Source organism: Phaseolus vulgaris, chromosome 4 (assembly GCF_051622355.1).
Source record: "Phaseolus vulgaris cultivar YP4 chromosome 4, ASM5162235v1, whole genome shotgun sequence".
Taxonomy (NCBI): domain Eukaryota; kingdom Viridiplantae; phylum Streptophyta; class Magnoliopsida; order Fabales; family Fabaceae; genus Phaseolus; species Phaseolus vulgaris.
The window spans coordinates 48,166,555-48,180,101 of record NC_143501.1 but is presented as its reverse complement, the minus strand read 5'-3'; the positions used below and the strand labels follow the sequence as shown (position 1 = coordinate 48,180,101).

The following is a 13,547-nucleotide window of genomic DNA, read 5'->3' as shown; positions in this document are numbered from 1 at the left end:
TGGGTGAGTTGGGAGAATTTGTGCAAACCGATGGAGAAAGGGGGTTTGGGGATCAAAGATATTAGGAGGTTTAATCATGCTCTTCTAGCCAAGTGGAAATGGAGGTTAGTGAGTGATGAACGAGGGAAGTGGAAAGACATCCTTGAGTCAAAATACCTAAGGGGAAATCTTTGAAGACCGGTGTGGGCAAATCTTCAGTCATGGTGGTGGAGGGATCTGGCCAAGGTATGCGGAGAGGATGCAGAAGAAGGGTGGTTCCAATCAGCTCTTCAATGGAAAGTTGGCTCAAGAGATAAGGTCAGATTCTGGGAGGACCTACGGATAGGGAGCAATAAGTTGTACAACTTGTTTCCTAGATTGTTTTCCCTATCATTGGACCAGGGTAATAGAGTGGGAGAGATTGGAAGCTGGGAAGGGTCGGAGTGGAGGTGGAGGTTGAGGTGGAGAAGGGAGAGGTTTGTGTGGGAAACTGTACAAGGAGAAGAATTGTATAGGCTTATTTCTGCAGGCTCCATTAAGAGGGAGGATAAGGATAAGCAAATATGGAAAGGTGATGCTATAGGAGGTTTTTCGGTGAAATCAGCCTATGACTGCCTTGGAAATATTGAGGAAGGGCAAGTTAAAGGTATTCTCTATCATCTTTGGTCCACTAAAGCTTTTCCCAATGTTCTAACCACTGCTTGGAGGATTCTATTGGATAAGATGCCAACACGTAGTGGCCTTAGTAGGAGAGGAGTGCTAGTGTCACATATTGGGTGTGAGATGTGCAGGGCTATAGAGAAGACATCTCAACACTTGTTCTTTGAATGTGCCATTGCTCAGCGGGTTTGGTATCTTTGTTTTAGGTGGATAGGCATCCTGGGAGTTCAACATAAGGATCTGAAGGTTCACTTTGAAAGTTTTGATTTGGTTCACTTGAACTCTAAGCAAAATCAGTTGTGGAAGGGAATGTGGGTGGCAATTGTGAATGGTATTTGGGAGCAAAAGAATACGGTTATTTTTAAGCAAGGAGTACTTGATGCGGAGGAAATATTCCAGATGGCTCAACTAAGAGTGTGGCAATGGATGAAACATAGGGACAAAAACTCTTTCTTCTCCTTTCCTGATTGGAACTTAAATCCTATGTTGTGTATCAAAAGTTGTAGGTGAAAGGGTCTCTTATGAAGAAGGAGGGATCAATGTACCTAGTTAACGGGAGGCTTTTAGGTGATGTAGGATGTGCTCTTCGAACTCCCTGAACCATATGCTTGAATCAGAAAGGCAACCTGTGTGTTGTATGGGTCTGCTTTTTAGCATTTGAGATGGTTTATGCAGGGATGGTTTATGAATGTGTTGCAGGTTTTTGCCTCTTTGCTTGATTTTCCAGCAACCAAGAATTGAGCAGGTGGAGCAAAGTGAAGGGAAGGGGAAGGAAAAGAAGGATCTTGATTTTTCATCACATGCTAAATAAACCCAAGCTGAAAAAGCTGATGAAGTTCCTGAGGATCCCAACCTCTATAGCCTATCTTTCGCTTGGTTTATTGCTTATGTTCATTTGGTTACGTGGCTTGCTGCTACATAATCTGTTCTAGGTGTAGGACGTGTAGCACATTTTTTTATACAAAGTTGGCTTTTTTAAACTCTACTGATGTTGCTTGGTGGCTGACATGTAACAAAGAGTATTATGAAGCTTTAGGAGGATTTGGATTTATGAGGAAGTTGGGTGTTGGATGTTGGGTGGTGGAATGATGTTATAAGGTCAAAAACCTTGGTCTTCAAGCTACGCTTAAGTATTTGGAGGGGAATTTCCCAACTTCTCTATAGCCAAATCTGGTTGTGGGTGTTGTTTTTGCTGCTGCAGGTCTGGTAGGAGAGGCAGTTTCTATGATGTACTGTTTTTGCTTGTTGTTCCTTGTGGGTTTGTATGTAGCTATGTTATGGTATTAGGAACAGTTTGAAAATGGAGGTGCAAATAGTGGAGGGTACCTCGGTGAACCAATAAAGGATGCTGCATAATTGTGCAGCAGGTCTTTCTTTTGCTTGTTAGTTTGTAAAAGGGTTGGGATACCCCTAAAGTATCCCGATTTATTTAATTTTATTATTTGTTGATAAAAAAACTCATTTTTGTTAATTCTTTCAAATTCAAACTCAAGAACACTGGACAACACAACACTTAGGAGAACAATTTAGGGTCAAACGAAAACAAAAGCCTAATTGGATGCAGAATTACACAACAAAAGCAGTCACTTAATGCCAAGAGGCGTATCTCCCAATTGAATCTCACCAATTACAATAGCAACAAATTGTATTTAAATCTAACCCTAGATTCTTCACTCGCTTCGAAAATTATTAAATTGAAAACAATACGACCACTACAGTTTCGTCGGGTATGAGAAGCAATCAAACCCCTCAGGTAATTAACAAAAAAACCCACTAGAAATTGAAATATCAGAAAACCCTAAAATTTGACCAGTTCGAAACCCTAGACACGTGAATAAGTCCAGAAATTATCAGGAATTGGGAGGAAATATCAAGTGAGTAAGAACCAAAACCAGGAATTTTGGATAATACACAAGGAAATACAACGATCATGTGACCTTGAAAAACCTAATCGAAACCCTAACCTAGAAAACGACAAGGATTGAGAAAAGAGTGACAATTTTGAAATCAAACGGAAGAACATATCGGGAATTAAATGAATTAGGGACTCGATTGAAGAATTAGAAGCAATAACTAAAAGGAGATGGAAGATCGAAAGGGAGATCATCTGCTTCCTCATATTGTTTTGATATTGATGTGTTGGAGAAGATGTGTAGGAGATCCCACATTAACTAGAAATTAAGAGCATTTCATTCTTTAACTGGATGAAAACATCACTATAAGCCGATTTTATGAAGTTGAGTTATTAGGCTTAAATTCTACTTCTTAATATGTATCAAAGTCACTTTGTTAGTTAGGCTTATCAGATCACTCACTATCGGGCCGCGATCAGACCATTCATAATATGTTGTCCCACACACAAGCTATCATTTTCGACGAGAGCGAGGTGTGTTAGAGATCTCACGTCAACTAGAAATTAGAGCATTTCATTCTTTATAAATAAGTGCAAATCTCACTTTATAAATCCGTTTTATGAGATTGAGTTAGGTTTAAATTCATTTTTTAATAATAGATGTCAAGATCAAATTCAACAAAAAATTTAGATAAAATCACATATTTTAATATTACTTCAATGTACTCTACAATTTTTTTTTTTTTTATCAGCAACTTCAATGTACTCTACATAAAAACTCATTTTTAATGAAACAAATGTTGTAATTTTGAGATAAACAATTCTAATAATGATTACCACATTTTACATTATAACTTGTTTATTTAAAATTTAAAATTATTTATATTTTAAAATTGTTTGTAATGTTTTATTTACATACGATATTTATTTACTTATTTAATATGTTTTAAAATATACACCTTACATTATATCAAGTAATGTAAAAAAAACAAATGATAATTCAAATTAACATGTATAATTTTATAACATCTTTTATTATAATTATTTTATGATATTATTATTCTAATTCAAATATATTATATAAAATTAGTTTTTTTTTATATATATATATATATATATTATAAAATTTACTTTTATTATAAACATTAAATTTATTCTCAAAAGACTTGTGTTGTACTGTTTGAAAGAATAGCCTATCACCACTGCAATCTAAATGGCAACAGAGAGATTCTGCATATTTTTTTTTGGTAATTTGTTAGGACTCTTTCTTCCTGCACCTCCTTACCTTCTTCTCTCACCTCCATAAATTTTCAAATTTCCAAAAATACCCCTCTATAATATTCTAGATTATGTAATTCGGAAGTCATTTTTTAAATTTGTAATTACCTTCCGGATTACATAACGGTAGCCTTTTTTCAGATACATGATTACTTTTTTCAAATGAGTTTCCAAATTACATAATCCGGAAACTACTTTATGAGGTGATACAAAAAGGAGAAAAATGTATTTTCATGGAGATGAGAGACGAAAATATGATTTGTTAGGTGTGAAGATCAATGCAAGTGCTCCTAATGGTTGTTTTGATATTGGGGGAATGTTTATCCAACGATAATAATAACATGTCAATTAAAATTATTTGTTATTATTTTTAAATTGTTTTGTTTTCATCAAACTAAATTTATATAATAAATATATTATATTTTAAAAATAAATCCCGGATTTGTGTTTACATATGAGAGAAAATTCACGGTACCTTCTAAGACGGATTAACACGTAAACCATGGATCGAAATGCTTGTAAGTTGACTTGGTCGGGGAAACAAAGCTAGAGTGTGGTCCCTTCTTCACTTCTTTCCAGCTGGAGAGCATTTTCTTGAACCTTTCAACTTCATTACACTAAAAAGTAGACATTATTGGATCTACTCGAATTCTGTGCCCATGGAATCCCATTAAAACGTAAGACAGACACTTAGCTGTTTTCTATGTATGCAGATGAACTGAAACTAAACATGTTCCGCACTCTCAATCTCTTCTTTCTGTTCTCTGTAACTGCAACGCTTGTTCTTCCAACTAACTCTGATGTCAACTTCAACACTTCGTCTATGCTTCTGGGTACGTATACATCTATGCAACCACATATATCACAACAAATTTATGTTTTTCTGTTTCCTTCATTCAACTACCCTAAATTATAACCATGGTTATCAAACTTGCGAGTCAACTCGTTGACTCGTCCGAGTTTACGTGCCCATTTTGCCTTACCGAGTTAACTCGGTAGTAAACTCGTTTTTTGAGTAAACTCGGTGGACTCGGCGCAAACTCGGTGAAATCGCAGTGGACTCGCGACTCTGGTCCGAGTTGGCGAGTCCAACTGGGTCTTTTTTAAACCCCCAAAACGGTGTCGTTTGTCGAGTTCTTCTATGGAGTGCGGCGGTAGATCGAGCGGAGCGTGTGGTGGTCGCGGGTTAAAGGTGGTTGCGTTGCGGTGTCGCGGGTTGCAGTGGTGGCGTCGCGGTGGTCGCGGGTTGCAGGTGGTGGCGTCGCGGTGGTCGCGGGTTGCTGCTTAGGTTAGAGATAGGTGGTGTGAAATTAGGTTAGAGAAGGGATTAGGGTTTTGTGCTTTTTTATTGGGCTGCTGCAGAATGAAGGCTGTTTTTTTAATTGTGTTTTTTTTTTAATTGGGCTTGCTGCACATTTATTTTTTGGGCAAAAATTGAATTTAAAGCAGCAGTATATTTTTTAAGGAATGTGTGGGAGGGAGGGGATAAATTCAAGTGAGGTTAATAAAACTGCATCTTCTAATACAAGTAAAAATTTCTAGGAAACTATTAATTTTTTTTTAATATAAAAGTAGACTCTTACGAGTCTACGAGTCGAGTCTACAGAGCTCCCACGAGTCTAGACTCGCGAGTTTGACAACCTTGATTATAACCATATTATTCATGCTAATGCTTGCAGCTCAAAACCACTCAACCGTAAACAAAGTTGGTGATGTCTTCACGGCGTGTGGTGATAGAAAAAGTAAGAGAACCTTTATATCTTAAGTAATTTTAATCATGCATCTTCAATATGTTTATTCTTTTTGCAAATGATACACACTTTGACCTTGTTGATGAGTCCCAGCTCCCAGCTAACAACTGAAAAGAGTGTTGATTCATTGTTTGACAAAATGTTATATACATATAAGATTTAGGAGTAGGATATTTCTCTAAAAAATTACTCTAAAGTTAGTGAAGGTGTAGTACAAAAAGTAGAGCTAAATAATTCTCCAGAATTATGAAAAAAAATGGTTAAAGGTGAGGGAATGAAGGCAAAGTGAGGGAGAATAGTCAAGAAGAAAATAATGTGGATAGGGAAGAAGACATTGCACACCACTTGTTGAGTTTTTCTTACTTTACTTATATGTCCTATTCAATTCAAATTCACTAAATCTAAATAGAAGTAAATTATATTTCACTTTTTTAGAGATATTTAAATGGGTAAACAGTGCATGCAACGGAAGCGTAAGTGATTTTTATTTTATCATTTGCTTTAATAACTAATGGCAATGTAGAAATTAAATTTATTATTTTTATAATAATTTTTTAAAATTTATTAATATTACTTTTGATTGATTATTAATATAATTTCTATCATAATAATATATAAAAAATTAACTCTTTATTTCCTTTTAATGTAAAACTAGTTTTGAATGCAAAACTTGGGATCTTTAGTATTTGAATAGCTTTAAAGATGACAGTGGCTGGCAATTTTATTTTATCTAAAAAGGTAAAAAATAATAATATAATCTTCAAAGTTAGATTTCAGGCTGAAAAAAGTTGTATCTTATTATACTCAATCATGAAAAATCAGTTTGTAAGAAAACTAACATGTACAGAGAAAAGAACAAAATTTTTAGAATAATTAAAACATGGAATTTAAATACTACTTAAAATAGTTGTATATTTTGTTCTTTAAATAATAAAATTTAAAATGAAATAGAAAAGTATACAAAATATTTCATATAAAAAAATTATGAGACTCAATAAGAAAATTCTTTTAAATTTTACTCTTAAAAGTGAATGTTTAAATTTAACTATAAAAATGGGTGTTGAAAAAATGTAAACAGATTGCAGTAGCAGCAGCAGAGTGGATAATGATTCTGCTTACGTGGCGCGAAGACTGGAGACAACTGTTGTTAGTTACCACCAGTCAGCAAACACCACTGCAATTACTAATGCCAGCAGTAAGTAGTCCTATAATTCAGATTATTCTGTCAGTTTTTAATGTTGTCCTAGAATAATTTTAATATATTAAACAATTAATATATTTTAAAATATTAAAAATAGTATAAAAATAATATCAAAAATCCAATAGAAAAATTAATTCATAGATATTGTATTATATTAATGTTTTCGTTCAAAATATATTATATTAACAATCGAAAGTACATATACATTATTGTGGCGGTGTGTTTACATTTTTAAATTTGTTGTACTTTTTTTATTAAATTAATAATATGTATGTTAAATGTATAAATATTATTATAAATTTTAATATATATTTCTATATATTATTTTGTGATAATACATTTGTCTAAAGAAGAAATTAAACAAAAAAAAATAGTATTTATGGTCTATTTTAAAAGATATTTTAAAAAAATCAGAAAACACATTGTGTTTCGACTAGTTGTAAGTAAATTTGTTATAATATAAGTAAATATTCTATTGTAAGTAATTATTTAATTTTAAAAAAGTAGTTATTTTAAAGAATAAAATTGAATTGGGTATAAAAAAAATTGCACCATCTCCTTATAGACATTAATATTTAACAATGTCTCTATACATAAACGGTTTGCTAACTCAAATTTATCTTTGAACATTTAAACTCTCAATTACTAATTTATAAACTATAAATGAGAATAACAAAACTCTTCATACTTTTGATATTATTATATTATATTATAATAGCAATTAGAGTTTAACTAATTTAATTTGCATATTTTTTTCTTGCTAGTGAATTTGTGAATTTTTGCTTTTCTCTTGTTTTATTTTTTGATAATATATTTATTTAAGATTACATTTGACACATTATTTTAATCAGTTTGTAACTTTTCACTAGCCAAGTAGTATTTAACTTATTATTAGTGAAATAAACAAATTCCTTTTACTTGTTAAAATCACTTACTTAAAATGATGTTTTTTAAATAAAATAAATTGGGTAACTTTATTCGAGAAAATCAATGAGTCATGTGAGTTGTTAAATTATTATCTCAAATGTTTTTTTTTGTTGAGGTAGAAAATCACATGAGCTTGTATTAATAATTTTGGACCAAAAACTGCTTAATAGATTGCACTGCTAATCGAAGTTGTACCGGCAACTTAACAACGACAACTTCATCATCACCACCGCCTGTGTCAACACCGCTCGCACCGCCACCTGCACGTCGATCACCATCAATTTCATTATCACCAACACCAGCACCAGTAACACCACCAGGTAAACCCTAAACTCTAATAAAGAAAAGGAAATATTTAATAAAACAAAAAAGAAAGATGAAAATTTAATAAAAGCAGAATTGAAAATATTTAAATTTATTATATGTTTTATATTTAATTATTTTTTTAAAGAATTTAAAATATTGTATAAGAAAATTTGATTTCTATAAGAAATTTAAAAAATTATAGGAAATTAGTTGAATTAATTGAAATTAAATTATTTAAATTTCGTTTAAAAATTTAAAATTTAAAATTCTTCTCTTAAATTCATGTCATTTATTTTCATTTCTTTCTTCTATCTCAATATTTTTACTATAGACATCGGTAAATGTTTTTTTTAGTCTAATCTATGTTTATTTTTTGAATTAAAATATCTGGATTATTTTAATGTTGATGTTAGGGCATATTTATTTTGTAACCAACTTTAGTTAAATTTTCTTTAATTTACTTTTAATGCTTTTTTTTAACTAAACTCAAACATTTTTTAATTTATGTTAATTACGTTATTTTCAACTGATGTCAAATGTCAGTCTCTTTTACATCACTACATTTGGTTTTTGAACAACAAAGGTAAGGTAAAGATTATTTTTCGATTAATGTTAGTTAAAAAAATTTATATATTAATTTAAAAATTATTATATAAATTTGTATTAATTATAGAAAAAGTTTTAGATATAAATAAGTTTTTAATCTCTAAAATATTATATAAGTAGTTGATATAGTGACTAAGTATTTTTATTTCTAAATTTTGAATATTCAATAATTTTATTGTAATGTAGTAAGAATTATTTTTTTTTTAATTTTATTACAGGATATTGTTATTTTTTATTCGATAAAAGCAGACCTTCCTCAAATAATGTCTAAGATTATTTTTGGCAAATTGTGAACTAAAATTCTTTAGTTGATGTCTGTCATGATTATTATTTTTTGCCTACAATCATTCTCTTTTTTTATTAACAACAATTTTTTTTTCAAAATTAATTAAGATTGTTCTCAATATTAAATAGTAATTTTCATTAAAGTTAATTAAGAATTTTATTTTTATTTTTTTAATGAATTTTAATTAAAGTAATATCAATTAAATTTAACTAAAAAACTTTCATTAATATTATGAAATAATTTAATATAAGATTAATTCAAATTTAATTTATTTAAATATTTTAGAAATTATGAAATTCCTTGTCATATTTATGATAAGTTGTAATGTAATAATTATCTTCCTTTTATCAGTTATTTATTGTTGTAAAATATGATATTTTCCTCTCGTATATAATCTTTCAATACTCATGTTACAACACTTTAAGAAATAATTTTTATTGTCACTATGCTCTTTTTTTATTGTTGCGCAGGTAACCGTGACCACACATGGACAATTATAATTATTATAGGTAATAGATGCATTATCCTTTTATATCTCCTAATTTATTGTTTTATAAATTACATTCATGATAAATTTTTAATCCACTTAAACTCTAAATCTTAAATCTTAAACCACCGCATAAGAGATTGTCGTACATAAGAGATTGTCGTGTTATGGACAACTAACCCACTCAAAGTTGCACCAACCATATATTCTTAAGTTACTATCTTCACATAAAATAATTTCTCCTTCAAGGTTTTCTTTCAAATATCAAACAGCTAGCAATATAGCATATTAATGCTCTTGTCTTGGTTGTTGTAGAAATTGAGAAAGAGTATGCACACAATATGACAGTTATGTTATTGTAAAGCAAAGATAAATAATTCATTCCACCAATCATTTTAAAACAAATATATAGATAGATCTTAGACTGATAGATGATTTTATGGTTGTTCCAACAAATGACAAGGTTATTAGCATAGACAAGAACTACAACAAATCTGATTTCTATACACATAAATCATTAAGGGATTGAATAAACCAACTTGGTAAACCAACATCTAGGAGCTTGTTTCAATATGTAAAGAGATTTTCTAAGTTTGCACACCATTCTAGGTTTTTGAACAATAAAATCAAATGATAATTTTATGCACACTTCTTTCTAGAACACCTTGTGCAAGAATCATTATGCACACCCATTTGTTGTAGTTAACACATTAGATGGTGTACGATTTATCAAATAATCTATAGTTAAAACACACTTTCCCCAAAAGTTAATAGGAAGTTACCATGAAAATGCAAACTACAAACCACATCTAAAATATGATGATGTTTTCTTTAATCCTTCAATTTTGTTTTGATGTTCTAATGCAAGATGTTTAAAAAATTAATTCCATGATCAAGAAAATAACTCTTCATGCAACTGAATTACGTCCCATTATCACTCCTAAATACATTTATTGTTTGTTGTATTGTTTTTCTACACATGCAAAGAAATTTAGTGATCTTTGTGAGACTTCCCTTTTATTAACAAGTAAATAAATTTAAATAACTCGTGAAAAATCATCAACTATTGTTAGGAAAAAAAACACCACATGAAGAAGGAGTTTTATATGGCCCCAACAAATCACAATGAACCAGTTTAAATGTCATGTTTGTTTTGTGATTAGTTAAAGGAAAAATTTTCATAGTTTGCTTGTTCTAAGACATACATCACAAGCCTTATTCAAAAATTCACAATTTTTTCTTCCGCTAATACTATTAATTAACTATGTGATTTTCAATAAAGGATGTCCCTAGCGCCTATGCTAGAGGTTTGCATGGTTCACTTTATCAACTCTAAAAACCCATGATCCTTGAATTCCATGAAAAAAATAGAGTCCCCTTCCTTCATTCACTCGCTCTAATCAATATCATTGAAGTGCAATCTTACATAAACACTATCTATTTGTGAATTGTGAGATAGATATTCAATTACAATTCAACTTGAGAACATATAAAGCATTTGTAAGTTTTTTGCCGCCATCCAACACCACATCCTCTTCTTTGGTTGCAAAAGTGTTCTATTCATCTAAAAGTCCTAAGAGACAATGTTGAATATCATGTAGCTCACACATACTCTTCAAAATTCTTATCATATGATTAGATGTTCCAATGTCAATTATCCACCGAAAAGTGCTATATGCACTTGTCATCTTCTCACTCAAGTTTGTCTTATGAGTATTTAACATTTGTACTAATACTTGTCATTGTTCAATTGTCATTTTAATAAGACATTGTTGTTTGCATCAGAGAAGGGTGTGTTTGTGCCCATACTATGGCAATATATGCAACATTAGCACAACATACCATTCCTCCATCTCTAACGATCTTTCCTCTGATTAGATAACTTTCCATCTACAAATCCCATTTTCTTCTAGCACATAATGAAGTCCTCATTGCACATTCCCAATCTTCATAATTCTCTCCTAAGGTTGCACCCAGACAATTACATTTCCTAAATTATCACTCAAGTTGAGATCATATGTGAGAGAACTCTCCTTCGTTTATCAACGGAATGGTTCATATCCATGTCACTTTTAAATTGTCTCCCTTTTAATTTGCATGTTTTGATACCATAATAAATATGAGAGAAAATTATGTTTCTTAATTTATTCAAGAGTTGCCTTTGATATTTAGTAAAAAAATACTATCAAAATCTAAAATCAAATCCAAATCAATATTAAAAAGATCTTACCCAGATTTTGAATGAATAAAAGATGGTTAATGATAAAAAAAAATCTACTCTGATATATACAAAAAAATTTAGCTAAAGTTTAGAATGAAAATCTAGATAAATTACATAACAATTATCATATCAAACCCAAAAGGAACATTTATATGTGTGTGTACATTTATAATTAACCTTAGTATTCTTTGAAATAGGAAATTGACCTTTTAAATAAGTCAACAGAGAATTAACCAAGTGTATTTTTATTGTTAACTTATCAATGATAATTGTAATGAAGTCTTACTAACCATTCTAAAATTTATGCTAGTGGAAGAACAATCTCACAAAAGAACTTGTTGTGCTTGTCATGCATGGACACATAACATAATAAACAAACTCACCTTAGCTTAACTTTAGTCTATTAGAAAAGGGCAATAAGATTGGAAAATGAGGTAGTGGTTATATAGGTTGAGACAACAATACCATGCATCTTATAAACTATCTTAAAATTCAAGTTATTGTGTGTAAGATATAGTGATTGAGTCTAATAGGTTCACCATTCAACTTATGTGGTGGAGATTTATAAGGCATTTTATCATAAACAAGCATAACGTAAACTTTCACAAAATAAGATCAGCATGCTATAAAAGGATATTTATGGTTTTTTAATATTCTATATTTCTTAACAGGTGTTGTAGGTGTGGTAATTGGAGGGTTTTTCTTCATACTATATTGTTTTAGACGTAAATCTTCAAGTAGACTGGTCAAAATTTGTTTTACCACAAACAATGATTCAGATATTGAAGCATTCTTAAGAAATCATGCGGCTGTAACACAAACAAGATACAAATTTTCAGAAGTGAAAAAAATGACCAACTCATTCAAGGTCAAACTTGGTCAAGGTGGTTTTGGTGTAGTATATGAAGGAAAGTTGCTCACAGGTAGCCGTGTGGCTGTAAAATTACTAAATGCATCCAAAAGAAATGGTGAAGAATTTATCAATGAGGTTGTCAGCATCAGTAGAACATCTCATGTTAATATTGTCACACTTCTTGGATTTTGTTTGGAAGGCCGAAAAAAAGCTCTCATCTACGAGTTTATGGCCAATGGTTCTTTGGATAAATTTATCTACAAAAGAGGGCCATCAACAATTGCATCTTTGAGCTGGGAGAATTTATATCAAATTTCAATAGGAATAGCTCGAGGGTTGGAGTACTTGCATAGAGGTTGCAATACTAAAATTTTACATTTCGACATCAAGCCACATAATATTCTTTTAGATGATAATTTGTGTCCTAAAATATCAGATTTTGGACTAGCAAAGTTGTGTCCCAGGAATGAAAGCATTATTTCCATGTCAGATGCTAGAGGAACAATGGGATATCTTGCTCCAGAGATGTGGAGCAGAAATTTTGGAGGAGTTTCGCAAAAGTCTGATGTGTATAGTTATGGAATGATGCTACTAGAGTTGGTAGGAGGAAGGAAGAATATTAATGTGGAAGCTAGTCGTACAAGTGAGATATACTTTCCACATTTGGCATACAAGAGACTTGAGTCGGATAATGATGTCAGACCGAATGAAATGATAAATATAGAAGGAAATGAAATTGCAAAGAGGATGACAATAGTGGGGTTATGGTGCATTCAAACACTACCGAATGATAGACCTACAATGAGTAGAGTGGTCGAAATGTTGGAAGGTAACATGTATTCTTTGGAAATGCCTCCAAAACCTTTGCTTTCTTCTCCTACTAGATCAGAAACATAATCTTCCTCATGAATTAATATTATTATATTTTGGTAAAAAATTTCTAGTTATATTGTAAAGAGGAGATATTCAACGTATTTTGTTTAGTGTTTTTTGTTTTATTTTGAAAAGCAAATGGATCCTATATATGTGTTAAACTGCCACTACACTAATTGCTAAAGCTTAACTAATTGTGCATTATAACTTTCTTTTAACAAGCTAAATTGAAATAACTGATAAAAAAAGGCTCAACATAATGACAAC

The 13,547-nt window shown here is 30.9% G+C and overlaps 2 protein-coding genes across 2 annotated transcripts; both read left to right on the top strand.

Annotated features, from left to right (window-relative positions):
* Positions 1-30: 30 nt before the first annotated feature.
* LOC137838903 (uncharacterized) lies at positions 31-1,995 on the top strand. Its single transcript, XM_068648112.2, has 6 exons — positions 31-104; positions 199-297; positions 357-1,053; positions 1,146-1,211; positions 1,315-1,338; positions 1,927-1,995. Exons 1-6 carry the CDS (start codon positions 31-33, stop codon positions 1,993-1,995), a joined length of 1,029 nt encoding a protein of 342 aa, XP_068504213.2.
* Positions 1,996-4,254: 2,259 nt separating this feature from the next.
* On the top strand, positions 4,255-13,441 carry LOC137837990 (LEAF RUST 10 DISEASE-RESISTANCE LOCUS RECEPTOR-LIKE PROTEIN KINASE-like 2.5). Its single transcript, XM_068647187.2, has 6 exons — positions 4,255-4,602; positions 5,449-5,511; positions 6,599-6,715; positions 7,819-7,968; positions 9,317-9,355; positions 12,226-13,441. The coding sequence occupies exons 1-6, from the start codon at positions 4,473-4,475 to the stop codon at positions 13,302-13,304; spliced, it is 1,578 nt and encodes a 525-aa protein (XP_068503288.1). The 5' UTR covers positions 4,255-4,472; the 3' UTR covers positions 13,305-13,441.
* The last annotated feature ends 106 nt before the right edge of the window (positions 13,442-13,547 follow it).

Coding starts and splice junctions, on each gene's coding strand:
- LOC137838903 (XM_068648112.2), top strand. CDS start 31: ATGGAGAAAGGGGGTTTGGGGATCAAAGATATTAGGAGGTTTAATCAT. Junction 298..356: donor AAGTTGGCTCAAGAGATAAG/GTCAGATTCTGG, acceptor CTTGTTTCCTAG/ATTGTTTTCCCTATCATTGG. Junction 1,054..1,145: donor TCCAGATGGCTCAACTAAGA/GTGTGGCAATGG, acceptor CAAAAGTTGTAG/GTGAAAGGGTCTCTTATGAA.
- LOC137837990 (XM_068647187.2), top strand. CDS start 4,473: ATGTATGCAGATGAACTGAAACTAAACATGTTCCGCACTCTCAATCTC. Junction 5,512..6,598: donor GGCGTGTGGTGATAGAAAAA/GTAAGAGAACCT, acceptor AAATGTAAACAG/ATTGCAGTAGCAGCAGCAGA. Junction 9,356..12,225: donor GACAATTATAATTATTATAG/GTAATAGATGCA, acceptor ATTTCTTAACAG/GTGTTGTAGGTGTGGTAATT.